At 47.5% G+C, this 26099-nt stretch overlaps 1 protein-coding gene across 1 annotated transcript in view; it reads left to right on the top strand.

Moving 5' to 3' along the window:
- ehbp1 (EH domain binding protein 1) overlaps positions 1–26099 on the top strand; it is a 384927-nt gene that overhangs the window by 268254 nt on the left and 90574 nt on the right. Inside the window, exons 17-19 of the mRNA XM_078405706.1 lie at positions 8285–8432; positions 15613–15714; positions 21392–21522. Coding sequence (XP_078261832.1) covers positions 8285–8432; positions 15613–15714; positions 21392–21522 — 381 coding nt within the window. The remainder of the gene's footprint in view (positions 1–8284; positions 8433–15612; positions 15715–21391; positions 21523–26099) is intronic.

The following is a 26099-nucleotide window of genomic DNA, read 5'->3' as shown; positions in this document are numbered from 1 at the left end:
CTGGTTGGCAGACAGGAAGCAAAGAGTAGGAATTAACGGGTCCGTTTCAGAATGGCAGGCAGTGACTAGTGGGGTGCCGCATGGCTCGGTGCTGGGACCGCAGTTATTTACAATATATATTAACGATTTAGACGAGGGAATTAAATGTAACAACTCCAAGTTTGCGGATGACACAAAGCTGGGTGGCAGTGTGAGCTGCGAGGAGGATGCTACGAGGATGCAGGGTGACTTGGACAGGTTGTTTGAGTGGGCAGATGCATGGCAGATGCAGTTTAATGTGGATAAATGTGAGGTTATCTACTTTGGTGGCAAGAAGGCAGATTATTATCTGAATTATCTAAAAAGGAACTGCAGTTGCTGGTTTAAACCGTTGATGGACACAAAAAGCTGGAGTACCTCAGCGGGCCAGGTAGCATCTCTGGATAGAAGGAATGGGTGACGTTTCAGGTTGAGTCCGAGAAGGGTCTCAACCCGAAATGTCACCTATTCCTTCTCTCCAGAGATGCTGCCTGTCCCGCTGAGTTACTCCAGCTTTTTGTGTCTATCATCTGAATGGTGTCAGATTAGGAAAAGGGGAGGTGCAACGAGACCTGGGTGTGCTTGTACATCAGTCACTGAAAGTTAGCATGCAGGTGCAGCAGGCAGTGATGAAAGCTAATGGCATGTTGGCCTTCATTGCGAAAAGATTTGAGTTTAGGAGCAAGGAGGTCCTACTGCAGTTGTACAGGGCCCTGGTGAGACCACACCTGGAGTATTGTGTGCAGTTTTGGTCTCCTAATTTGAGGAAGGACATTCTTGCTATTGGTAGGTTCACCAGGTTAATTCCCAGGATGGCGGGACTGACATATGATGAAAGAATGGGTCGACTAAGCTTGTATTCACTGGAATTTAGAAGGATGAGAGAGGGTGTTATGGAAACAGAATTCTTAAGGGATTGGACAGGCTAGATGCAGGAAAAATGTTCCCGATGTCGGGGGAGTCCAGAACCTGGGGTCACAGTTTAAGAATAAGGGCTGGGACATTTAGGACTGAGATGAGGAAAAACCTCCACCCGGAGAGTTGTGAAACTGTGGAATTCTCTGCCACAGAAGGCAGTGGAGGCCGATTCACTGGATGTTTTCAAGAGAGAGTTAGATTTAGCTCTTAGGGCTAAAGGAATCAAGGGATATGGGGAAAAAGCAGGAATGGGGTACAGAATTTAGATGATCAGCCATGAGTTCGGTGCTGGTTCGAAGGGCCGAATGGCCTACTTCTCAACCTATTTTTCGCTGTTTCTATGATTGCATTTATTTCAATGCAAGAGGCCTGATGGGTAAGGCAGATGAACTCAGGATATGAGTAGATACGTGCGACTGGGATGTTGTAGCCATTACAGATGCCAGTTAAGAGAGGGGGGACAGGACTGGCAGGTTAATGTACCAGGATATAGGTGCTACAGGAGAAATGGGGGGGGGGGGGGGGGTATAAGAAGAGGGTGGGTTCATAAGTTGTTCTATTCGTTAAGACAAATGTCACGTCAGTAGTCTGAGATGACATGGTAGTCTGAGATGGTGGTTTGTCCAGTGAGGCTGTATTGGTGAAGCTGAGGTGAAAAGCGCATGATCACCTTGTAGCACAGGCCCCAAATAGTCAGCGGGAATTAGAAGAGCAAATATGCCAGGAGATTGCAGGCAGCTGCAAGATTGACATGGTTATCATGGTCTAACTTTCCCAATATAGACTGGGACTATCGTAGTGCCAAGTGCTTAGACGGTGTGGAATTTGTCAAATATGTTCAGGAAAGTTTCCTCATGCAATACGTAGATGGCCCAACATGGGACAGGGCAAAACGTGATCTCATCTCAGGAAATTTGGACGGGCAAGTGACTGAAGTGTCAGAGTGATACAGTGTGGAAACAGGCCCTTTGGCCCAACTTGCCCACACTAGCCAACACACTCGTTTAGAGGGGTCCATGTCCCTCTAAATCTGTCCTATCGTACCTGTCTAACTGTTTCTTAAATGCTGGGATTGTCCTTGCCTCAACTACCTCCTCTGGCAGCTTCTTCCATACACCCACCACCCTTAGTGTGTAAACGTTACTCCTCAGATTCCTATTACATTTTTTCCCTTTCACCTTAAACCTCAGTCCTCTGGTCCTCGATTCCCCTACTCTGGGCAAGAGACTGTGCATCTACCCGATCTATTCCTCTCATGATTTTATACACCTCTACAAGATCACCCCTCATCCTCCTGCGCTCCATGGAATTGAGTCGGTGGGCAAGCCTTTTGCAACCAGCGATCTAGTGACCAGTTCTATTAGCTTTTAAAATAATAGGTAAAGACAGGGTAAAGAGCCCTTTGTTTTTGGCGGTCACTTAGACTGCCAGGCTCGTCATTGTTCTCAGCGGCCACTGGCTGAGTCCAATCTTGATCGGCTCCACACTGGCGAATGGGTCTGCCCCAGCATGGTTGTGCAGTGCTTGCCCGAAGGTTCACGTGGGATGACGGGTGATCTTATTGAGGTGTGTAAGATGATGAGGGGAAAGATAGGGCAAATGCACAGTCTTTTACCCAGAGTAGGGGAATCATAAATCAGGGGACATAGGTTTAAGGTGAGAGCAGAAGGATGTAATTGGTACCCGAGGGGCACTTTTTCACAGAGAGGGTGGTCATAAGGAATAGGAGTAGAATTAGTCCATTCGGCCTATCAAGTCTACGCCATTCAATCATGGTTGATCTCTCCCTCCTAACCCCATTCTCCTGCCTTCTCTTCATAACCTCTGACACCCGTACTAATCAAGAATCTATCGATCTCTGCCTTAAAAATATCCATTGACGACCTCCACAGCCTTCTGTGGCAAAGAATTCCACTGATTCACCACCCTCTAGCTAAATCAATATCTCCTCATCTCCTTCCTTAAAGAACGTCCTTTAATTCTGAGGCTATAACCTCTAGTCCTAGACTCTCCCACTAATGGAAACATCCTCTCCACATCCATTCCATCCAAGCCTTTCACTATTCTGTAGGTTTCAGTGAGGTCCCGCCTCATCCTTCTAAACTCCAGCGAGTACACGCCCAGTGCTGTCAAACGCTGATCATAGGTTAACCCACTCATTCCTGGGACATGGAACGGACTGCCAGAGGAGGTAGTTGACACAGATACTATAACAACATTTCAAAGGCATTTGTACAGATACATGGATAACAAAAGTTAAGAGGATATTAGGCCAAATGCGGGCAGATGGGACTAGTGTAAATGGGGCAGCTCTGTTGCCAGGAGCAATGTAAGCAGAAGGGCCTGTTTCCGTGTTGTATGACGTTATTGGTATTATATTTCATGAAAACTTTGCTCGGCCCTTTGATATTACCAAGGAAACTAGGCTTGTATACACCGAAATTTAGAAGAATGAGAGGGGATCTTATTGAAACATATAAGATTATTAAAGGATTGGACACGCTAGAGGCAGGAAACATGTTCCCAATGTTGGAGGAGTCCAGAACCATGGGCCACAGTTTAAGAATAAGAGGTAGACCATTTAGAACGTAGATGAGGAAAAACTTTTTCAGTCAGAGAGTTGTAAATCTGTGGAATTCTCTGCCTCAGCAGGCAGTGGAGGCCAATTCTCTGGATGCTTTCAAGAGAGAGCTAGATAGAGCACTTAAAGATAACGGAGTCAGGGGGTATGGGGAGAAGGCAGGAACGGGGTACTGATTGAGAATGATCAGCAATGATCACATTGAATGGTGGTGCTGGCTCGAAGAGCCAAATGGCCTCCTCCTGCACCTATTGTCTATTGTCTATTGAGACAATGCCAATTATATAGAAGTTTCATCATTGATAGTTTTAGGCAAAATGTTGTTGTCTATTCTACTGTAGGGAAATTACTTTAACAGATGAACTTCTGTTCATAACTTCTGCTACCTGAAACGCAAGAAGAAGAAGAAGGTCAGAAATCTTTTATCCCAGCTGGAAAATTTAGAAATTAAGTGCGTTTTAAGTTGTAATGAAGAGCAGGGTTGAGAAATCAGAGAGAATATCGAAAATGGAGTGCAGAGCCAAATGTTTCTTTATTTTAAATGCTTGTGTGTCCACTGGCTGTAACATTAGCTGTGAACAATGCCATTTTATGTTCTTAGCAGGTGAAAAATACAAATGGACCAGAGAGCAAAAGTTGCTTTGCTGCCTTGCCCCCCGACAGACTCTGCCCCTCACTCCCCCTGGTCCACTTCCTCTGTTCTTTCTTTGTCGCGCCTAACCATAAAGGCTGAGCAGGTGAGGAAAGAGCTGAGCAGAATCTGCCCAGGCAAAGCCTCGGGTCCGGATGGTGTCAGCCCTAGGGTACTGAAGGCAGTGCCAGCCTGTTGTGTGGAGTACTCCAGCATATCTTCAGCCTGAGCCTGAAGACCGTTCCTGTGATGTGGACAAGAGCATTCCTATGAGCTCCCCAAACCGTGTACACCCCAATCCGTGTACACCCCAATCCGTGTACACCCCAATCCGTGTACACCCCAATCCGTGTACACCCCAATCCTTGTATATCCCCAATCCTTGCACATCCCCAATCCTTGTACACCCCAATCCGTGTACACCCCAATCCTTGTACACCCCAATCCTTGTACACCCCAATCCGTGTACACCCCAATCCGTGTACACCCCAATCCTTGTATATCCCCAATCCTTGCACATCCCCAATCCTTGTATATCCTCAATCTTTATACATCCCAATCTTTATACATCCCAATCTTTATACATCCCAATCCTTTCCACTAGTCACTTTAACTTCATGTGTCATGCATCTTGTGTTTTATGACTGTTGGCAGATCAATTTCCCTCCTGGGATAAATAACATTGTGTCGTATGGTATCTATCGTCTCGTTGAATGGGTGACTGTGCTGCTCAGCATGGCAGAGGCCCATCTGTTACCTAGATGTCGAGGGTGCTTGCTTGAGAGTGAATGCACAGAAATGGTTCAATGGTGCTGTGCAAATGCGCAGAGAAATTATTTTCTTACATACAGTCCAGTAACTTATTGCCATACCTAAACCCAATCCCGGATTAACCAAGTGTATAGAAATAGTCCACTGAGCCCACATACAACAGGCACCAGGTTTAAGAAATAGCCCACTGAGCCCACATACAACAGGCACCAGGTTTTAGAAATAGCCCACTGAGCCCACATACAACAGGCACCAGGTTTTAGAAATAGCCCACTGAGCCCACATACAACAGGCACCAGGTTTTGATGCCGTTTCCAAAGTCCAGGCTGCGCTCTAGGTCTTCTGAGCGTTGCCCGATCCAGGTGAGCTCCAAGCTGCCGTGGCCCTCCAGACATCACCTAGCTCAGACATGTGGATCGACCAGTGAGCCAATATCCTTCGTCTCACCCGTCCGCCTCTGTGCCCCGGGGCTGCTTACCACAGCCGACCTTGAGGGCAGCAAATTCCCATAGGCCGTGCTGCCCCCTCTTCACCATGCATGTTTGTCCATTGGCAGTGCTGCCCCTCTTCACCATGCATGTTTGCCCATTGGCAGTGCTGCCCCCCCTTCACCATGCATGTTTGCCCATTGGCAGTGCTTCCCCCCCTTCACCATGCATGTTTGCCCATTGGCAGTGCTGCCCCCTCTTCACTATGCATGTTTGCCTGTAGACAGTGCTGCCCCCTCTTCACCATGCATGTTTGCCTGTAGGCCGTGCTGCCCCCCCCCCTTCACCATGCATGTTTGCCCATTGGCAGTGCTGCCCCCTCTTCACCATGCATGTTTGCCCATTGGCAGTGCTGCCCCCTCTTCACCATGCATGTTTGCCCATTGGCAGTGCTGCCCCCCCTTCACCATGCATGTTTGCCCATTGGCAGTGCTGCCCCCTCTTCACCATGCATGTTTGCCTGTAGGCAGTGCTGCCCCCTCTTTACCATGCATGTTTGCCTGTAGGCAGTGCTGCCCCCTCTTTACCATGCATGTTTGCCCATTGGCAGTGCTGCCCCCTCTTCACCATGCATGTTTGCCCATTGGCAGTGCTGCCCCCCCCTTCACCATGCACGTTTGCCCATTGGCAGTGCTGCCCCCCCCCCTTCACCATGCATGTTTGCCTGTAGGCAGTGCTGCCCCCTCTTCACCATGCATGTTTGCCCATTGGCAGTGCTGCCCCCCCTTCACCATGCATGTTTGCCCATTGGCAGTGCTGCCCCCTCTTCACCATGCATGTTTGCCTGTAGGCAGTGCTGCCCCCTCTTTACCATGCATGTTTGCCTGTAGGCAGTGCTGCCCCCTCTTTACCATGCATGTTTGCCCATTGGCAGTGCTGCCCCCTCTTCACCATGCATGTTTGCCTGTAGGCAGTGCTGCCCCCTCTTTACCATGCATGTTTGCCTGTAGGCAGTGCTGCCCCCTCTTTACCATGCATGTTTGGCACTGGTGGTACCGACTTTGGTGACAAATTAGTATCGGCAATCAAATTAGGAATTCATCACCAAATATTGTGGATGGAAGTCCATCCTTATTTTTGCTGACGATGCAATAATGACCAGGCCTGTAGCTTAAATTAAGTTGTTTCCCAGTTATTTACCAAAGAAAATTAAATTCTAATAACAAAATCAAACAAAGATCGGTGCAAAATAATAACAAGGTGCTGCGTCGATCTTATGTGTCAGAGCTGCTGGGGTAATTGAGCAATGACGTTTACACTTCCCCAGGTTTAACAGCCATTAATTAAATCCAATAAGTTGAGTGAATTCCTAGGTCAAGTACATTAGAGAATTCAAAGTTTGTTGTTTTATTTCAGGAATAGTGGCCTTTAATTAAGAACTCATATATAATGATACTGCTAAAATATAAACACAAACTGGAAAAAATTTGCATTGAGGAAGAGATTTAATGTTTTAGGTCAATGGCATTTCTTCAGAAATGACCTGATTTATTTCCAACATTTACATCAATTAGAAAGATTAGGTGGAAAGATTCCTGTAGAAAAGAGAAACAGGTATGCTATGGCTTCATTTGGATTGAAGAAAGAATAAGAACAAGAATTGAAGGATGCAAGCACATTCCTGATGCTGTGCCCCTGACATGTTGTACATGTGCATTCACTGCCCTGTTTCCACATGCTGCCCCTGTTTGCTCCTATATGCACCTGACTTTGTCTGAGATTATAGTTCATACAGGTCTTGAGACTGATGATTCCTCATCTAAACGCCTTTCATTCTGGTCTGCAAACCTCTTGATTTCTTGACTTTCCAAAAATCCATCCCTCTCAATTTTGAACTTGCACAATGACAGAACTCTCCCCACAGATCACAAATTGTAGATTTAAAAACCTCAATGGCAAATGTTTCACTCCAATTAACTACCCTGTTATTGACAACAACTATCTCCTTCTGGGGAAGGCATCCTCTGTGCTTCTGAATTACCTAGCACTCTCGGCATCTTGCCTTTGACGGAGATCACCTCTGATTGGTATAACTCCAGTAATGTAAAGCCTATCAAATGTGTCTCGTAATTGGCAATTCTTCTAATGTAATTGGTCTTTGTTACAAAATCTAAAGGTTAAATCTATTGACTAATTCAAATAATTATTTTATACTAGACTGCTACTTATTTTATTAATATATGATTAAATTCCTTTCAGTGAGCTGCCTTTATTGTTGTTGTGATACATTGGTATGAACACTGGGACTGCTAAACCCTCCCCCACACAGCATGGACTTGTGCTGTTGTAGGTGTCAACGTGTCTGCTCATGTTCACCTAGTTAAAGAATTGACAAAACCATGTTTAATTAACGTGATATAGAACTTAATATTATAACTTGATAATATGAGAAACAAATGAAATAAAACAGACGAGTGTGAAACAATGCAGATTGTTTCGAGAGACATCACAGATACAGAACAGCTAATCATGCATCATCTGTGATGAATAACATGGGGAGACGTTGCAGTTAAGTCAGTTAAGTTTAGTTTAGTTTGTTTCGAGTGGGAAGTAACTTCCTGTGTAACATGGTCACACTGTTGTAATAGGCAAGTGTTGCTCAGTTGTTAGTTTATCTCCATGACAAGCGTGTAAAGGATTAATTAATGTCAATGAAGTACATTAAAATGGAATATTTTCACATTTTAATTCCACTTCATTGGCATTAATTAATCCTTTGCATACTTTGTTCTATCGGAACAGTTCATGGTTAGATTATCTGGTTTCTCCACGATGAAACTTGCTGCCTGCAGCAGCTTTTTTCTATCGGTGATCAATTTTGAAATGAGATGATGTTTGTGTCAATGCCAATGACAGCAGCTGTTCAATACCTTGCAGCACCAAGATGAAGAGCGGCGTCGGCAGTTGAGAGAGAGAGCTCGGCAGTTAATCGCAGAAGCTCGATCTGGTGTAAAGATGTCTGATCTCACAAGTTACAATGAACTGTCTACAGAGAGGTTGCGGGAAAGATCAAAGACTTCTGGAGGTTAGTAACATCCTATGTGCAACATCACTAGTCACCAGTAATTTCATTTTCTAATATTTTGCAGTCACATGAACTAAAGAACTGATATCTTGTCCCAACATTAGATGGGAGGGTGTTCAAATCAGGGTAGACAGCATTTCATTTTCTAAGGAGTTGTAAATAGAATGGAACATTGTGTAATCATCAGCTTAAATGTTCCTTCTGAATGAAACTGAAGGTGCTTGGACCAGGACATTGCTGCCAGCAATTCCTACAATGTCCTTGAACCAAGAAGAATCATCTCTGGCACCACAACCACCTTCCTTTGTGCAGGCTGTGACTTCACCTTTGATGCACATTGGCTTCAATTGTCCCACAAGCCACAGTTAGTCAAATGCTGCTTGATGTCAAGGGCAGTCAACCTTGCCTCTCCGCAGCTCTGAGGTATGTTTGGGTGAAGGGTGGTGCGTGGGGCTAAATGATGCTGGCCAGGCTGAGCATCAGGAAGCAGGTTGCCACTCCGTTACCTCTGTCAACAACACCTTTGATCATTGTGCTCATGATTGAGAGCAAACCGGTTGGGTGATCATCTTCTTCTTCTTGCGCTTGAGGCAACAGAAGTTATGAAGCTGCTTCTGCTTCTGCTGTCTCTGTTTGTTGTCGTTCGCCTGACTGAGGTCAGTTGACAGGGCTCACCATGAGGAGGTCGACAACGTGAGCCCTTGGGTGATCATGAACGAGTGGGATTTGTGGACAGGACAGAGCTGAGCAATGTTCCATATTACGTAGGTGCAAGTATTACAGCTTGGCTAAAGCATGACGTTCTGGAATGCATGTCTTTAGTACTGAAGCTGGATGGTATCTGATTCCACAGGTTTTGTTGTACCCAGTGCCTTTAACTCTTGTTGCTATGACATTGACTGAACGCAGTGAGGATCTCGGAGAGAAGTGAAAAGGCTCGGTCATGCACTACTACCAACTAAGATCGTGGCAAATGCTTCACCCTCGGCTTTGTAACACGCACATGGCCACATCCTCCATGAGTCTGAGGATGGTCACTGGAACCTCCTCTCGTCCGTTGTAAGCTGCTAATTATCCCCCACTATTTCAAGTCAAGTCAAGTTTATTTGCCACATACACGATGTGCAGTGAAATGAAAGTGGCAATGCCTGCGGATTGTGCAGAAAAAAAACAATTACAGCATATAAACTAAAATTAATACAGAAATGAAAATTTAGTCCCTGGAGTTATAATAGTTAACAGTCCTGATGGCCTGTGGGAAGAAACTCCATCTCATCCTCTCCGTTTTCACAGCGTGACAGCGGAGGCGTTTGCCTGACCGTAGCAGCTGGAACAGTCCGTTGCTGGGGTGGTAGGGGTCCCCCATAATGTTGCTGGCTCTGGATCTACACCTCCTGATGTATAGGTCCTGCAGGGGGGCGAATGCACTACTCTGTGCAGGGCCTTCCTGTCCTGGGCAGAGCTACATACAACAACAGACTGCTATTTTGATCGGATCCACTGATTGAGGGGTTTATCAGTACTGTCCTCTGCCTATTGTACGTTATGGTTGGCACACACATCCTCCTGTGCTGCTTTATTTGCTATTCCTTGTGCTGCTTCTGGAATGCTCTCATCACTTCTGAGTCTAAATCCTGACCCTAAGCACATCATCTGTCCATTGCCTTCACAGATGCTGCCTGACCCACTGAGTTCTTCCAGCATCTGTGTTTTGCTGAGGACTCCAGCATCTGCAGTCTCCTGTGTCACCAACTAACCCTTTGCCTGTGTTGGAAACTGCTACATAAGATTTACTTACCTCTTTGCTGCCAGCTGTTTGCTTGGTCTTATCCTTGAACACAACCCTGCTTTGCTCAAGTTTTCCAAAGGATACTTGCTTCCTCTATTTGTACACAAGGAGAATTGTCCTAAATCAAGCCAACGTAGTCAAGTGTCCCCAGGGTCTGATTGGAGTTGGAACAAGGAACGACCAAGTGGACCATATTGCAAGTTGCTAAATGGCCTGCACTCCAAAGGGCGTTTTGTAGTTGAATGGGTTGGCTACATCAGTACTTGTTTAACTGTGAATAACAAGCATGAAAGTTGTTGGGTGTTGCAATCAGGTTTTGCACTCATTATTTTTGTCAACATCTACTGGGGAAAATGATTAGGATGGGATGTGAATTTAGAAACGCAACATTGGCCACACTGATCATAGTACCCCTTCCCGCATTTCACAAAAATATGTATACTCAACATTGACCAATTTTAGTTTTGATGCCAAATCCACATGCACCATAATCCATATTTTACAGATAAGGAGAGCTCAGCTGATAGCGTAATTGGTTGATGCCGGTCTAAATTTCAGGTGACTTTTTCCTCCTCACATGGGTTTCTAGCCTGTAATTTAACAAAGGATGTTAGGAAGCTGCTTTTGCATTATGTAAAAGCTTGTCAAAGCATTAGTGCTAAAATTCTCGGCGTCTTGTGCAAGGTTCACCGTTTGCCAAAGCTATGACTGATTTACTCCCTCAATACCATTTCCCTGTATGTTCATTTAAAAGTATTAATATCTGTTTAAATATTATCAGCAACTGAGCTTTCAATGCCCTCTCAGATAGAGAATTCCAAATATTCACTACTTTCTTAATGAAGAAATGTCTTCTCCTCTCTGATATTTTGAACCCCAACTTTCAGATACATCACCCAACATCTAACCTGTCAAGCCCCCTAGGGTCATGTTTTCAGTGAGATCACCTGACAATCTCTGAACTCCATAAAGGAGCCCAATCAATTCAAGGTCTCAGTTTACGTAAACCTGCCTCCCAGGAATCAGTCTGATGGTCCTTCACTGCACTCCCTCAATCACGTGTATCCTTGCTCAGGTGGGACGATCAGGCTACCTGCAGTATTCCAGATTACAGCATAAGGTTGGGAATAGGAGCAGAATTGGGCCCATCAAGTCTCCTCCACCATTCTATCTTTCCCTCCTAACCCCATTCTCCTGCCTTGTCCCCATAACCTCTGACATCTGCACTAACCAAGAATCTATCTACCTCTGCCTTAAAAATATCCACTGACTTGGCCTCTACAGCCTTCTGTGGCAAAGAATTCCACAGATTCACCACCCTCTGACTAAAGAAATTTCTCCTCATCTCCTTCCGAAGAGAACGTCCTTTAATTCTGAGGCTGTAAACCTCGAAATCCAGACTCTCCCACTAATCAAAACATCCTCTCCTCATCCACTCTATCCAAGCCTTTCACTATTCTGTACTTTTCAATGAGGTCCCCCCTCATCCTTCTAAACTCCAGCGAGTACAGGCCCAGTGCCGACAAACTCTCATCATATGTTAACCCACTCATTCCTGGGATCATTCTTGTAAACCTTCACTGGACCCTCTCCAGAGACAGCACATCCTTCCTCAGATATGGGACCCAAAATTGCTCACAATATCCCACAAGCAGCCTGACCAGCGCCTTAACATTGCATCCCTTATTTTTGTATACAAGGCCTCTTGAAATAAATGCTAGCATTGAGTTTGCTTTCTTTACTACCGATTCGACTTACATATTAACTTTTTGAGAATCCTGCACCAGCTCCCCAAGTCCCTTTGCACCTCCGATTTCTGGATTCTCACCCTATTTAGAAAATAGTCTACGCCTTTATTCCTACTACGAAAATGTATGACTCCACATTTTGCTACACTATATTCCATCTGCCAATTCTCTACCCACTCTCCCAACCTGTCCAACTCATGCAGAGTCCCTGCTTTCACTACACTGCTTTCTGAAAATCTAAGTAAACAACATCTACTGACTCGCCTTTGTCTGTCCTGCTATTTACTTCTTCAAAGAATTCCAGCAAATTTGTCGAGCAAGACCTCCGCTTGACTTCGGCCGATTGTAACGCCAACTTCTAAGTACTCTAACCTCATCTTTTATAATGGATTCTAAACTCCACTATTTTGCCTCGCTCCCTTCTTGTGCAGCAGGGTAATATTGGCAATATTCCAGACATCTAGGACCACTCCTGACTCTAGTAATTCCTGAAATATCACCATGAATGCCCCCACAATCTCTGAAGCCACCTCAAGGCAGTGGAGGCCAAGTCTCTGAATGCATTCAAGAGAGAGCTAGATAGAGCTCTTAAAGATAGCGGAGTCAGGGGGTATGGGGAGAAGGCAGGAACGGGGTACTGATTGAGAATGATCAGCCATGATCACATTGAATGGCGGTGCTGGCTCGAAGGGCCGTATGGCCTCCTCCTGCACCTATTGTCTATTGTCTATAACCCTAGGGTGCAGTCCATCTGGCCCAGGTGACTTATCCACCATCAGCCCTTTCAGCTTCCCAAGCACCTTCTCCCCAGTAACAGCCACTCCACTAACTTCCACCCCAGGCACGTTGCTGGTGTCTTCCACTGTGAAGACTGATGCAATAAAGTTATTCAACTCCTCTGCCATTTCTTTATTCCCCATTATCACTTTTTCTGCATCATTCTCCAGCAGCCCAACGTCCACTCTTGACTCTTTCTTACTCTTTATATAACTGAAGGCACCAGCATTGGAGCAAGTTGACTCTACTTTGTACTCAGATCGTCATGCAGTAAAGGCATCCATGTTAGCTGTCAATGATTCATGTATGAGGACATGCAGCTCCACCCATGCCTCTGGGCAACAACACCTTCCAAACTCTCGCCATCTAATAACAATGCTCTGCTACTCTATTTTTCATTATGAATCACCTCGTATTTTCTTCTCAATATATTTCACCTTGCATATCCACTCCCATTGATAAACCTATAACTCCCTGAAACCTCTCTCTGCGTCCTTCTTACAGTCACACAGCCACCCACCTTTGTATCACAATGTACAATAGACAATAGGTGCAGGAGGAGGCCATTCGGCCCTTTGAGCCAGCACTGCCATTCAATGTGATCATGGCTGATCATTCTCAATCCCGTTCCTGCCTTCTCCCCATACCTCCTGACTCTGTTTTCATTAAGAGCTCTATCTAACTCTCTCTTGAAAGCATCCAGAAAATTGGCCTCCACTGCCTTCTGAGGCAGAGAATTCCACAGATTTACAAATCTCTGAGTGAAAAGGTTTTTCCTCATCTCTGTTCTAAATGGCCTTCCTCTTATTCTTAAACTGTGGCCCCTTGTTCTGGACTCCCCCAACATTGGGAACATGTTTCCTGGCTCTAACGTGTCCAATCCCTTAATAATCTTATATGTTTCAATATATCATCCTTCCTCTCATCCTTCTAAATTCCAGTGTGTACAAGCCTAGTCGCTCCAGTCTTTCAACATATGACAGTCCTGCCATTCCGGGAATTAACCTAGTAAACCTACGCTGCACGCCCTCAATAGCAAGAATGTCCTTCCTCAAATTTGGAGACCAAAACTGCACACAGTACTCCAGGTGCGGTCTCACTAGGGCCCTGTACACCTGCAGAAGGACCTCTTTGCTCCTATACTCAACTCCTCTTGTCATAAAGGCCAACATGCCATCAGCTTTCTTCACTGCCTGCTCTACCTGCATGCTTACTTCAAGCGACTGATGCACTAGGACACCTAGATCTCTTTGTACTTCCCCATTTCCTAACTTGACACCATTCAGATAATAATCTGCCTTCCTGTTCTTACCACCAAAGTGGATAACCTCACATTTATCCACATTAAACTGCATCTGCCATGCATCCGCCCACTCACACAACCTGTTCAAGTCACCCTGCAACCTCATAGCATCCTCCTCACAGTTCACACTACCACCCAGCTTTGTGTCGTCTGCAACTTTGCTAATGTTACTTTTAATCCCTTCATCTAAGTCATTAATGTATATTGTAAATAGCTGCGGTCCCAACACCGAGCCTTGCGGTACCCCACTAGTCACTGCCTGCCATTCTGAAAGGGACCCATTTATCCCCACTCTTTGTTTCCTGTCTGCCAACCAATTTTCTATCCATGTCAGTACACTACCCCCAATACCATGTGCTCTAATTTTGCCCACTAATCTCCTATGTGGGCCCACCAGCAAACATGGATATATTATAGAAACACAAGAAATTGCAGATGCTGGAATTTTGAGCAAAACGCAATGTGCTGGAGGAACTGAGCAGGTGAGCTAGCATCTGTGGAGGGAACGGACAGACAGTTTAGGGTCAGGACCCTTTTCCAGACACTGTTACACTCGATTGCTCAATCGCATTCACATAATGATGTGAGATGGAGCCTTGTGGCACCCGACTTGTCATAGCTCTCAATCGGAAAGTGACCCGTTTGTTCCCATTATTTTCAAAGACTGTTCCCACTGTATATGGAATACGTTGTCTCCCCTCAGTTGTAAGGCTCACTGGCCTGTGGGTCCCTTTTCACTCTCTCCTTTCTTATATTATGCTGTTCAGTTTGCTCCCAGTTCTGTGAGCTGTGAAGCAGTCCATGGCAGTGCATCACTATGTAACCTTCTCCTTCAAAGCCTGAATGCAAATTTCACTTCCATTCCCTTCTCCCACACTTTATTTTTAATTCTTTGAGCTCCTTATTCACACTTTACCTATAATTATCTGTGTCCCTTACATTATTCCCTTATTCCCTAATATTAACTTCAGCCAATTCTATTTCCTTTTTCTTATCTATAGAAACTTCCAAAGCCTGTCTTTGTATCTTGCCAAACTGCACTCAGATCTGTTTTCTCTCTCCATCCTCTCTTAAAAAATGGAGTTAGGGTTACCTATTAAAACATAGATGAGGTAAAAAAAAATTCAGGTCACGTCTTTGGAGTTCCCTACCTCGAAGGAAGCCAAGTCGTATAATATTAAGAGAGGGACAGGTACTTGAAAAGCAGGGGGTCGGAATATTATGATAGGTGAATGGAAATATGAAGTTAAGATTGCACTCGGATTTATGGCAGAACAGGTCTGAAGAGGAGTGTGGTTTACTCCTGCTCCTAATCTGTCTGTTGCTATCAGACTCCTTCTGCTCGTAGCTACTGCTGTGCTTGTCATTCCTCACACACGCCAGCTGTTTTGGTGATACTCTCTGTACAGGTGTTCTGTACGTGAATAGATGCACAATAAACCATGTTCACTAACACTGTCTTATAATCTTATAATCTTGCATGCGTGAAAATGCTAATAGTTACTAATGTTGAAATGATCCAATGTGTTATGATTGCCTGAGCTGAATTTCTTGTTTCTGCAGATGATAATGCTGGGGTAGATACTAATGAGGAAGGCAATGAATGCTCGGTTGTGGGTGGTGGAGAGGAATACACTAACAATGAAACTGACCTTGATTATTTTGGTAATTATAATGATATTGTGCTGTTTAACCTGTGGAAAGTACAATTCCTGGTGCTTGCTGAAGTTCTGTATGTTTTTCATAATGTGTACATTACAACTTTGAGCTCCAGACATTTCTTCAGTTTGGTACCATGAAATAGCACACTGTAACATGTATGTGTGCATGTCAATCATGTCTAAAACTTTTGTCCAATAACTTTCACCTTTCATGACAATACCAGAACAAAGTCACTCTGAATCAATTAAAAAGTGTCTCATATATTCACTCTGAATCAATCAAAAAGTGCATCATATATTCAGTGTCAAAATGGTCTCACTAGAAAACACTTTTCTACTTCAAAATGAATCATATCCGTGCAGTATATTTGGTTCCCTTTTCCCCATCATAACCTCACATAAAGTAAAGGCACGTCAACCTGTCAGTAACCTTTTGAGTTCCAAACCCACAGTGCCAGATGCTCTTCTGTACAACCCCACCTTTCTCCATTCCTGGTGAGATATGGAGTTCTGACAAGTAACTAAATTGTAGAATTATTATAGCTCTGCCAGTACTTTCATCAGATATGCATGTTCAACATAAGCCGGAATCACTGGTGATGCTTAGATTTCTCCCGTACTATTGCGAATGGTTTATTATTGTCATGGGCACCAAGAGACAGTGACAAAGTTTGTTTGCTTGCCCTACTGTCAAGTCATGCTATACCTTAGTATAATCAAGCCATGTGCAAGTACAACAGGTAGTGCAAAAAGAAGAATATCAGAGTGCAGAATCTAGTGTTACAGAGAAGGTGCAGATAACATAAAAGTCCAAGGTCCGCAATGATGTAGGTTGGGAGATCAGGACAGCACCCTGTAAACCCAGAGGCAACATTGAAGACAGTTTTAACGTTTCACTGCAATAACGTTATTGAGGCCTTTCAGACGATAGATACCCAGCTGTTTTTGCCGATTGTCTTAATTTCCTGTTTGGTCAGTTCCAGCCTTTGTCCACGCAGCTTTGATTCCTGAAGATATTGCTCGCCTCCCATCATTGGTCCAGTCAGCATTGCTTCCTTGTAGAGTTTGGCTGCACCCCACCTGGGCTTTCTCATGGAAAGTAATCTCCAGTCTTACAAGGTTGCACAGGTTGAAGAAACGGGAGTAGATGTCTGGTTTTAGTGCTGACAGATTTTGGAACTCCTGAAAGCAGGATAATATATAAAACCCCCAAAAAAAGATTTTCTATGGAGCGTCATCTCCTTGTATTCAAATTCCAGAAGCACTTTTGGGCCACACTGCAGCTCATGCAACAAGATCACAGCACCCCCAGCACAATCCAGAACAATGACAGAAAACAGGGAGGAGGTAGAGAGCTTTGTAACAAGGTGCCAAGACAACAACCCCTCCCTCAATGTCAGCAAGTCAAAGGAGCTGGTTATAGCCATCAGGAAACTGGTGGGGACAGTACCCTCGTCAGCACACAGAGACACCCTAGAAAGCATCCGATCACTGTTTGGCCACATCTCTGCCCAAGACCACAAAAGATTGCAGAGGATTGTGTTGCAACCCAGTGCATCACATATACCAGCCTTGCCATTCCTCCCCTCCCCTCCCCTCCCCTCCCCACCTCTCCCCTCCCCTCCCCTCCCCACCTCTTCCCTCCTCTCCCGTCCCCTCCTCTCCCTCCCCAAGTCTCCCCACCTCTCCCCGTCTCTCCCCTCCCCTCCCTTCCCCTCCTCATCCCCTCCCCATCTCTCCCCTCCCATCCCCTCCTCTCCCCACCTCCCCTCCCCATCTCCCCTCCCCATCTCTCCCCTCCTCTCCCCTCTCCTCCTCTCCCCTCCCCAGCCCTCCCCTCCTCTCCCCCGCCCTCCCCTCCTCTCCCCCCTCCCCTCCTCTCCCCTCTCCTCCTCTCCCCTCCCCTCCCCAGCCCTCCCCTCCTCAGCCCTCCCCTCATCTCCCCCCTCCCCTCCTCTTCCCTCTCCTCCTCTCCCCACCCCTCCCCTCTCCTCTCCCCTCCTCTCCCTACCACTCCCCAACCTCTTCCCTCCCCTCCTCTCCCCTCCCCTTCCCGCCCCTGCTCTCCCCTCCTTTCCTCTCCCCTCCCCACCCCTCTCCCCTCCTCTCCCCTCCCCTCCTCTCCCCACCCCTCCCCTCTCCTCTCCCCTCCTCTCCCCTCCCCACCCCTCTCCCCTCCTCTCCCCTCCCCTCCTCTCCCCTCCCCTCTCCTCTCCCCTCCTCTCCCCACCTCTCCCCTCCCCACCCCTCTCCACTCCTCTCCCCACCCCTCCTCTCCCCACCCCTCCTCTCCCCTCCTCTCCCCTCCCCTCCTCTCCGCACCCCTCCTCTCCCCTCCTCTCCTCGCCCCAACCCTCCTCTCCCCACCCCTCCTCTCCCCACCTCTCCTCTCCCCACCTCTCCTCTCCCCACACCTCCTCTCCCCACCCCTCCTCTCCCCACCCCTCCTCTCCCCTCCCCACCCCTCCTCTCCCCTCCCCACCCCTCCTCTCCCCTCCCCACCCCTCCTCTCCCCTCCCCACCCCTCCTCTCCCCTCCTCTCCTCTCCCCACCCCTCCTCTCCCCACCCCTCCTCTCCCCACCCCTCCTCTCCCCACCTCACCTCTCCCCACCCCTCCTCTCCTCTCCCCACCCCTCCTCTCCCCTCCCCACCTCTCCTCTCCCCACCCCTCCTCTCCTCTCCCCACTCCTCCTCTCCCCACCCCTCCTCTCCCCTCCTCTCCTCTCCCCACCCCTCCTCTCCCCACCCTCCTCTCCCCATCCCTCCTCTCCCCTCCTCCTCCTCTCCTCTCCCCACCCCTCTCCCCTCCTCTCCCCCCCTCCTCTCCCCATCCTCCTCTCCCCACCCCTCCTCTCCTCTCCCCACCCCTCCCCTCCTCTCCTCTCCCCACCCCTCCTCTCCCCACCCCTCCTCTCCCCACCCCTCCTCTCCCCTCCTCTCCTCTCCCCACCCTCCTCTCCCCACCCCTCCTCTCCCCACCCCTCCTCTCCCCACCCCTCCTTTCTCCACCTCTCCCCACCCCTCCTCTCCCCTCCTCTCCTCTCCCCACCTCTCCCCTTCCCTCCTCTCCCCCGCCCTCCCCTCCTCTCCCGCTCCCCTCCTCTCCCCTCTCCTCCCCTCCCCTCCCCAGCCCTCCCCTCATCTCCCCCTCCCCTCCTCTTCCCTCTCCTCCTCTCCCCACCCTCCCCTCTCCTCTCCCCTCCTCTCCCTACCACTCCCCAACCTCTTCCCTCCCCTCCTATCCCCACCCCTCCCCTCCTCTCCCCTCCCCACCCCTCTCCACTCCCCTCCCCTCCCCTCCTCTCCCCACCCCTCCTCTCCCCTCCCCACCCCTCCTCTCCCCACCCCTCCTCTCCCCTCCCCACCCCTCTCCACTCCTCTCCCCACCCCTCCTCACCCCTCCTCTCCCCTCCCCTCCCCTCCTCTCCCCACCCCTCCTCTCCCCTCCCCACCCCTCCTCTCCCCACCCCTCCTCTCCCCACCCCTCCTTTCTCCACCCCTCCTCTCCCCACCCCTCCTTTCTCCACCCCTCCTCTCCCCACCCCTCCTTTCTCCACCCCTCCTCTCCCCACCTCTCCTCTCCCCTCCTCTCCTCTCCCAACCCCTCCTTTCTCCACCTCTCCTCTCCCAACCCCTCCATTCTCCACCTCTCCTCTCCCCACCCATCCTCTCCCCACCCCTCCTCTCCCCACCCCTCCTTTCTCCACCTCTCCTCTCCCCTCCTCTCCTCGTCCCACCTCTCCTCTCCCCACCCCTCCTTTCTCCACCTCTCCTCTCCCCACCCCTCCTCTCCCCACCTCTCCTCTCCCCACCCCTCCTCTCCCCACCCCCCCCTCCTCTCCCCTCCTCTCCTCTCCTCTCTCCTCCTCTCCTCTCCCCACCCCACCTCTCCCCACCCCTCCTTTCTCCACCTCTCCTCTCCCCACCCCTCCTCTCCCCACCTCTCCTCTCCCCACCCCTCCTTTCTCCACCTCTCCTCTCCCCACCCCTCCTCTCCCCACCCCTCCTCTCCCCACCCCTCCTTTATCCACCTCTCCTCTCCCCACCCCTCCTTTCTCCACCTCTCCTCTCCCCACCCCTCCTCTCCCCACCTCTCCCCTCCTCTCCTCTCCCACCCCTCCTCTCCCCACCCCTCCTCTCCCCTCCTCTCCTCTCCCCACCCCACCCCTCCTCTCCCCACCCCACCCCTCCTCTCCCCACCTCTCCCCACCCCTCCTCTCCTCTCCCCACCCCTCCTCTCCCCACCCCTCCTCTCCCCTTCTCTCCTCTCCCCACCCCTCCTCTCCCCTCCCCTCCCCTCCTCTCCCCACCCCTCCTCTCCCCTCCCCTCCCCTCCTCTCCCCACCCCTCCCCTCCCCTCCCCTCCTCTCCCCACCCTTCTCTCCCCTCCTCTCCTCTCCCCACCCCTCCTCTCCCCACCCTTCCTTTCTCCACCTCTCCCGGTACCCATATTCTGTATGCTGCTCATGTGTGGTGCATGTGTATTGTTGATTGTACTCGTGTGTGGTATGGTTTGACTGGGGATCATACACACAGGGATTTCCACTCTATCTCAGTACACAGCAACAGTAAACCAACGCCCACTGGCACCAGCAACACACTGAGCATCAAGTGGCGAGAGAATGCAGTCAATGACTGTTGTATCAGCACAGGCACCGGATATAGAATGGTGCTCGATCACGGGGTGCACTACTAGTTAATATTCATATAATATTGCCTCCCCTACTCACTACAAGCAATGTTTTTATAGAATCACATATCGCTGTAAATTAAAACTAACTAATTCTCACCATGATTTTCCTCTCTATGATTTAGTTGTAAAGTTAAATATCCTTCATCATTTCATTCTTGCCTTCATTTTATCTTTTTTCACTCATAGATCATCTGGCCATTTTTTGTGACTTTTGATGAACATCTGGGACAAATATTTTTTGTCTTTGTTTGTCCTCTAACATTTTGCTGCTTCCTTTCACCCAAAGAACAGTTGGGAGTTGTGACTTTGTTCACAGGTGTGCAAGTGCAGTCTGGGTTGTAATTGATGGGTTTGCCCGCTTGCACACAGAAATTCCCAAACTTGCATTTCCTGGCATTCACAAAGCTACCCAAACCATCCCAGTTATTGTAAGACATGGCCGCCCAATTAAAATGGGAATTGAGTGATTTCAAGTAAATGAAATGTCACTTGGTAAATGCACAAACTCAGTGTTAGCTATGTTTCTGCTTATCTATGTTGCTGCTTTAAGATAATTTTTGTTGCTTAACTAAATGTTAATAATACAATCTGGTAAAAATAGTTAGTACGACAGGTTAAATAGTGTAACATGCTGATACTTTGTGTAATGACAGCTTGTGAAACCTTTCCTGTTTTCCTTGAAGATTTGTTGTGCTTCTTGTTATTATTCCTCGTAAAACAAAGCAGCGATATTCAGCAAGTCAAGCAGTGTTGTGGCCCCTTCATGAATTCTGATAACCTGCTGTTTGTTTCTAGTGTTTATGTTTGCACTGTAAGCACGTGGGTTGTGTTTTTGAAGCTGGTAGCTGTCAGAATCTGGAAAAGAAGATTTATTCTTAGCCAAGTCATTGTGTATTTGTATTGGTGATTATTTATATTGCCAGCTCTTTGTGTTTCTTTCCACTGCTCTCAATGAGTTTATCATTCTTGGTTTCTCATCTAATTTAGGAAGTCAGAATAGCAGGTCAGTTGACATGAAGCTGAAGAAACTCTTGGAGGCTCAACCTCTGGTGGGGAATTCATTGCCAACTGCTGTTCAGAAAGCCTCCGTTGATGGCGTAGCTCAAGAAGAGCTGAAGGTTGGTGTGAAACTGTTTGGATAGATTTGAATAAACTATCGGATGAGTTTATTCAAACCTGAATTTGCATGCAATGGCTACTTGCTATTAAATTATGCATCTCATTCGAATCAACAAAGAGTTACACAGTCCACCTGTCCAATCAATGTGGAATGATCCCTTCCCTCTTAGATTGGTGAGTAGTTACACAACCCACAATTAACCTGAGATGCTGTGCCCACCCCAGCCTCCCCACTGCATCAACAGTCCTTGCTATTCAACAGCACGGTAGCGCAGCGGTAGAGTTGCTGCTTTACAGCGAATGCAGCGCCGGAGACACAGGTTCGATCCTGACTACGGGTGCTGCACTGTAAGGAGTTTGTACGTTCTCCCCGTGACCTGCGTGGGTTTTCTCCGAGATCTTCGGTTTCCTCCCACACTCCAAAGACGTACAGGTATGTAGGTTAATTGGCTGGGTAAATGTAAAAAAAAAATTGTCCCTAGTGGGTGTAGGATAGTGTTAATGTACGGGGATCACTGGGCGGCACGGACTTGGAGGGCCGAAAAGGCCTGTTTCCGGCTGTAGATATATGATATGATATGATCTCCAACTGACCACAGATTCACTCCCAATCCATAGGAAATTACCCCTGACAAAATGATGGCAAAGTAAGCTGCTCTGATTGTTGTTGAATGACACCAGTCTTTGCTAAATTGCTGCTGCTTCAGTACCTGGCATCCATGATCAGCTTGTAGCACCACTGGCGTGGGTAATGGCCGCATCACACTGGTGCAGTTGGCAAGGTCCTGTCCAGGCCGCAGCCTCAGTGTTGTGAGTGCACCCAGTATGACCAGGAGTGCTCACTCTGGACCTGAACGGATGGATGTTAACCCTGGCATGGGTTAGCACAAAAATATTACTTTAACAAAGGTGACGGGGGGCTTTGACAGAAGGGAAATGATCGTGTAGTGAGGAGGTGTATCTGGGTGTGGTGGGGAATGTGAGGAGGTGTATCTGGGCATGGAGGGTGTGGTGGGGAATGATCGTGTGGTGTGAGGAGGTGTAGCTGGGTGTGGTGGGGAATGTGAGGAGGTGTATCTGGGCGTGGTGGCATGGTGGGGAATGATCGTGTGGTGTGAGGAGGTGTATCTGGGCATGGTGGTTAATGATCGTGTAGTGTATCGGCGTGGTGGGTTTGGTGGGGAATGATCGTGGACCGTGAGGAGGTGTATCTGGGCGTGGTGGTTAATGATCGTGTGGTGTGAGGAGGTGTATCTGGGCGTGGTGGTTAATGATCGTGTGGTGTGAGGAGGTGTATCTGGGCGTGGTGGTTAATGATCGTGTGGTGTATCTGGGCATGGTGGCATGGTGGGGAATGATCGTGTGGTGTGAGGAGGTGTATCTGGGTGTAGTGGTTAATGATTGTGTGGTATGAGGAGGTGTATCTGGGCGTGGTGGTTAATGATCGTGTAGTGTATCTGGGCATGGTGGCATGGTGGGGAATGATCGTGTGGTGTGAGGAGGTGTATCTGGGTGTGGTGGTTAATGATCGTGTGGTGTGAGGAGGTGTATCTGGGTGTGGTGGTTAATGATCGTGTAGTGTATCTGGGCATGGTGGCATGGTGGGGAATGATCGTGTGGTGTGAGGAGGTGTATCTGGGTGTGGTGGTTAATGATCGTGTGGTGTGAGGAGGTGTATCGGTGTGGTGGGGAATGTGAGTCCTGTTTCACTCTCTGTAAGAGGCAGCCAGAATGTAGTGTCGGGTATGAAGCAAACACATGGATCACTCACAACGAGCTGTAGATGTCTGATGATCTGAACGTAAGGCATCTGTGCTCTCACTCCGATAGTCACATGACTCGTGGTGGCTGCTGTGTGCACGTTGACAAATCACTGACATAAAGAGAAGTACGTCATTGGGCTTGAAGCACGTGGGATAGCCGGAAGCCATCTGTAAATACAGGTGTTCCCTTGAGTGTGGGCGAGATGAGACTGAATTCAGAGCTTGTGAGAGGCTGTTGCTTGCAGTCTGTGTCTTGTGTGGGACTGACCTGCTGACAGGCATGAGGAGCTGCTGGGGCAGCAAGTGATGGAACCAGAGATTTTTCGCAGGATTATTTTTTAAAAGGCATTTGGGCATTTATAACTTTAGCATTGCCCGTGAAGCATTAGTTTGGGTGTTGTGAATCTAAATAAATTGCCTGTCTACACCGGGGTTGAGTTACATGAGGAAGCTGAATGGCGATCTGAGCCTCGCGCCTTGCTTTAGCAGTTGCAGACCTCCACAATGGTCTAATTAAATGGTGGAACTAGCTTGAACCATTAAATATCATAATGCTTTCACATTTCCCAAGGGGGATTAAAGATTTGACAGCATTGACTTCTCATCTGAACAGAAAAATCTGATCAGTTATCAGGACTTCAATTGTGGAGAATATATCCTAGCATTCCCACCTGAAAAGATGTGGTGCAGAGGCTTAGATTGGAGAGCAAAGTGAGGAAGAAGTCCTGAGCATTTTCAGGACGATATTGCAAAAACAAACTCAGTCTTTTGAATCCTTTCTTGAACACTGCGCTGACTCCACAGCTCCCACCATACCTAGACTACCCTTGGACTACTTGAATTAGTCTCTCATCTCATTCCCACCAATCCCATCCCTGGACATGCTAGTCTCCTGTTAAAATTCTTACTTTGCTCCTTCATTCCACAGTATAGATTTGAGCATTCTTGTGAACACTGGAGTGATAGGACTGGATTAACATGCCTTAGTGTTCTCAGAATAGTTCCTCATGTGCTGTGGAAATGAAGGATGAGTTCAGGCATTGCAGGATCCTGCTGTGTCAGCATTGTATTAATGGATGTTGCACCGTCAGAGATGGCTGCTTGCATCAAGATATGAAACCTAGTCTGTCCTTGGTGAAGATGAATGATGAAACCATTGGAAGATGAGCAAGGGAATTCTTCAAATGTTTTTGCCAAATTGATATCTGTCATATCAAAGAAACAGCACTAGATGGCTCAGTTTAGCCTCCAGGATACAGCGAAGGCCTCATGACAAAAGGTGGTAATCAGGGTTTGGAACAGCACAGGATATAGGTAGTCACTGAGCACAATTTGGAGCTTGTGAAAAATGAGAGGTCAGTCCATTTAAATGTGGTTAAAACTGTAACGGCAGCGGTACATAAGTGCGCAATCTGCAGGTTGATCCCCAGGTCACACAACACCTTTGTCACCAAGGCAAAATCCTTGACCTGGTTGGCAGCACCAGAGGGGATCTGTCCCTGTGGCCCAGGTGAAGGTTAAGGCAGTGGCTCCACAACTATTGCAGGGGCCATTAGAGATGTTCATTAAATGCCAACTTGCCAATGATTTCCTTGTCCCATTAGTGGATAAAAATAATCCTTATTCCATAACAGTTCCCTCAGTTGCTGATTGACTTTAAAGTCCATGCAAACACATTTCATAAACTCAGGCCCAACCAAATCATAATTCTGCAGCTTATAAATCAGAAGAGATTGTAGGATGAAAGGGACATGCGATGCAAGGAGACTTATGTGCAGATGCTCAGTGATCAGAAGGCCTTCAGTGATTTATGCACTACGGTTGGCCACATATTGCTTATGTGCAGATGCTCTAAGGCCTTCAGTGATTTATGCACTACGGTTGGTCACAGACTCCGACAGTTGGATTGCTAGAGGTGAACATTCAGTCCTGAAGAGCCCTGAGATAATGGATGCTTCTCTCCTGTAAGTTGGTTGCTGTAAGTACCAATTGTATATCACCTTCTGCAAGAGAAAGGGAAGTGTCTGTTATTATCTTGCAATATGTTTCAGTAATTTTTGTGCCAAGATGGTCAGTTGACAGTATATGGAGATATATCTGTGAGACTCAAACCTTTGGTAAATCTGTGAGATTGATGGGCATATTATTGATGGTGTGAATCGCTGTTTGGTGGGTGTCAGCAGATGGGGAGGGACTTTCCTCCTGTCCACCTCATCTAACAAAGTGTTCCGAGCTGTGTCAGATGATTGGGCTGTCTCCTCTCATCTTTGCTATGTTATGGCATATTCCTAATTTCCCAAAGTATTGAGATTACTTTGACCAGCAATTGCAGTCAGTAAGTATCTCCCCTTTAAAGGTACAGGAATGGCTTCAACAATGCTGGCGAACTTCAGCTATTGCTAACTACTTAACATGCAAGACCCATCTAATAATAATAATAATAATAATAATATTCATTTATTGTCATTGCAACGAGTACAACGAAATTAAAAAAATAGCCAATCCTGACGGTGCGTACAAACATATATGCAATAAATGCAAAAACAAATAAATACATAAATACAATTATATTAAGTACAAGATTTTTTAACGGTGTTGCCCAGTGCAAAGGTAGTGTTCAGTTCTCGTATGGCCCTGGGGTAAAAACTGTTCTTAAGTCTGTTTGTTCGGGATTTGATCGACCTGAAACGTCGACCAGAGGGCAGATGAACAAACAGACGGTGGCCGGGGTGGGATGGATCTTTTATTATTTTGCCTGCTCTACTGAGGCAGCGTAGGCTGAACAGGTGCTCCAGGGAGGGCAGTGAGTAGCC

The sequence above is a fragment of the Rhinoraja longicauda genome, chromosome 9 (genome assembly GCF_053455715.1).
Source record: "Rhinoraja longicauda isolate Sanriku21f chromosome 9, sRhiLon1.1, whole genome shotgun sequence".
NCBI lineage: Eukaryota > Metazoa > Chordata > Chondrichthyes > Rajiformes > Arhynchobatidae > Rhinoraja > Rhinoraja longicauda.
Note: the sequence above shows the minus strand (reverse complement) of the source record. Positions and strands in the feature narration are given on the sequence as shown.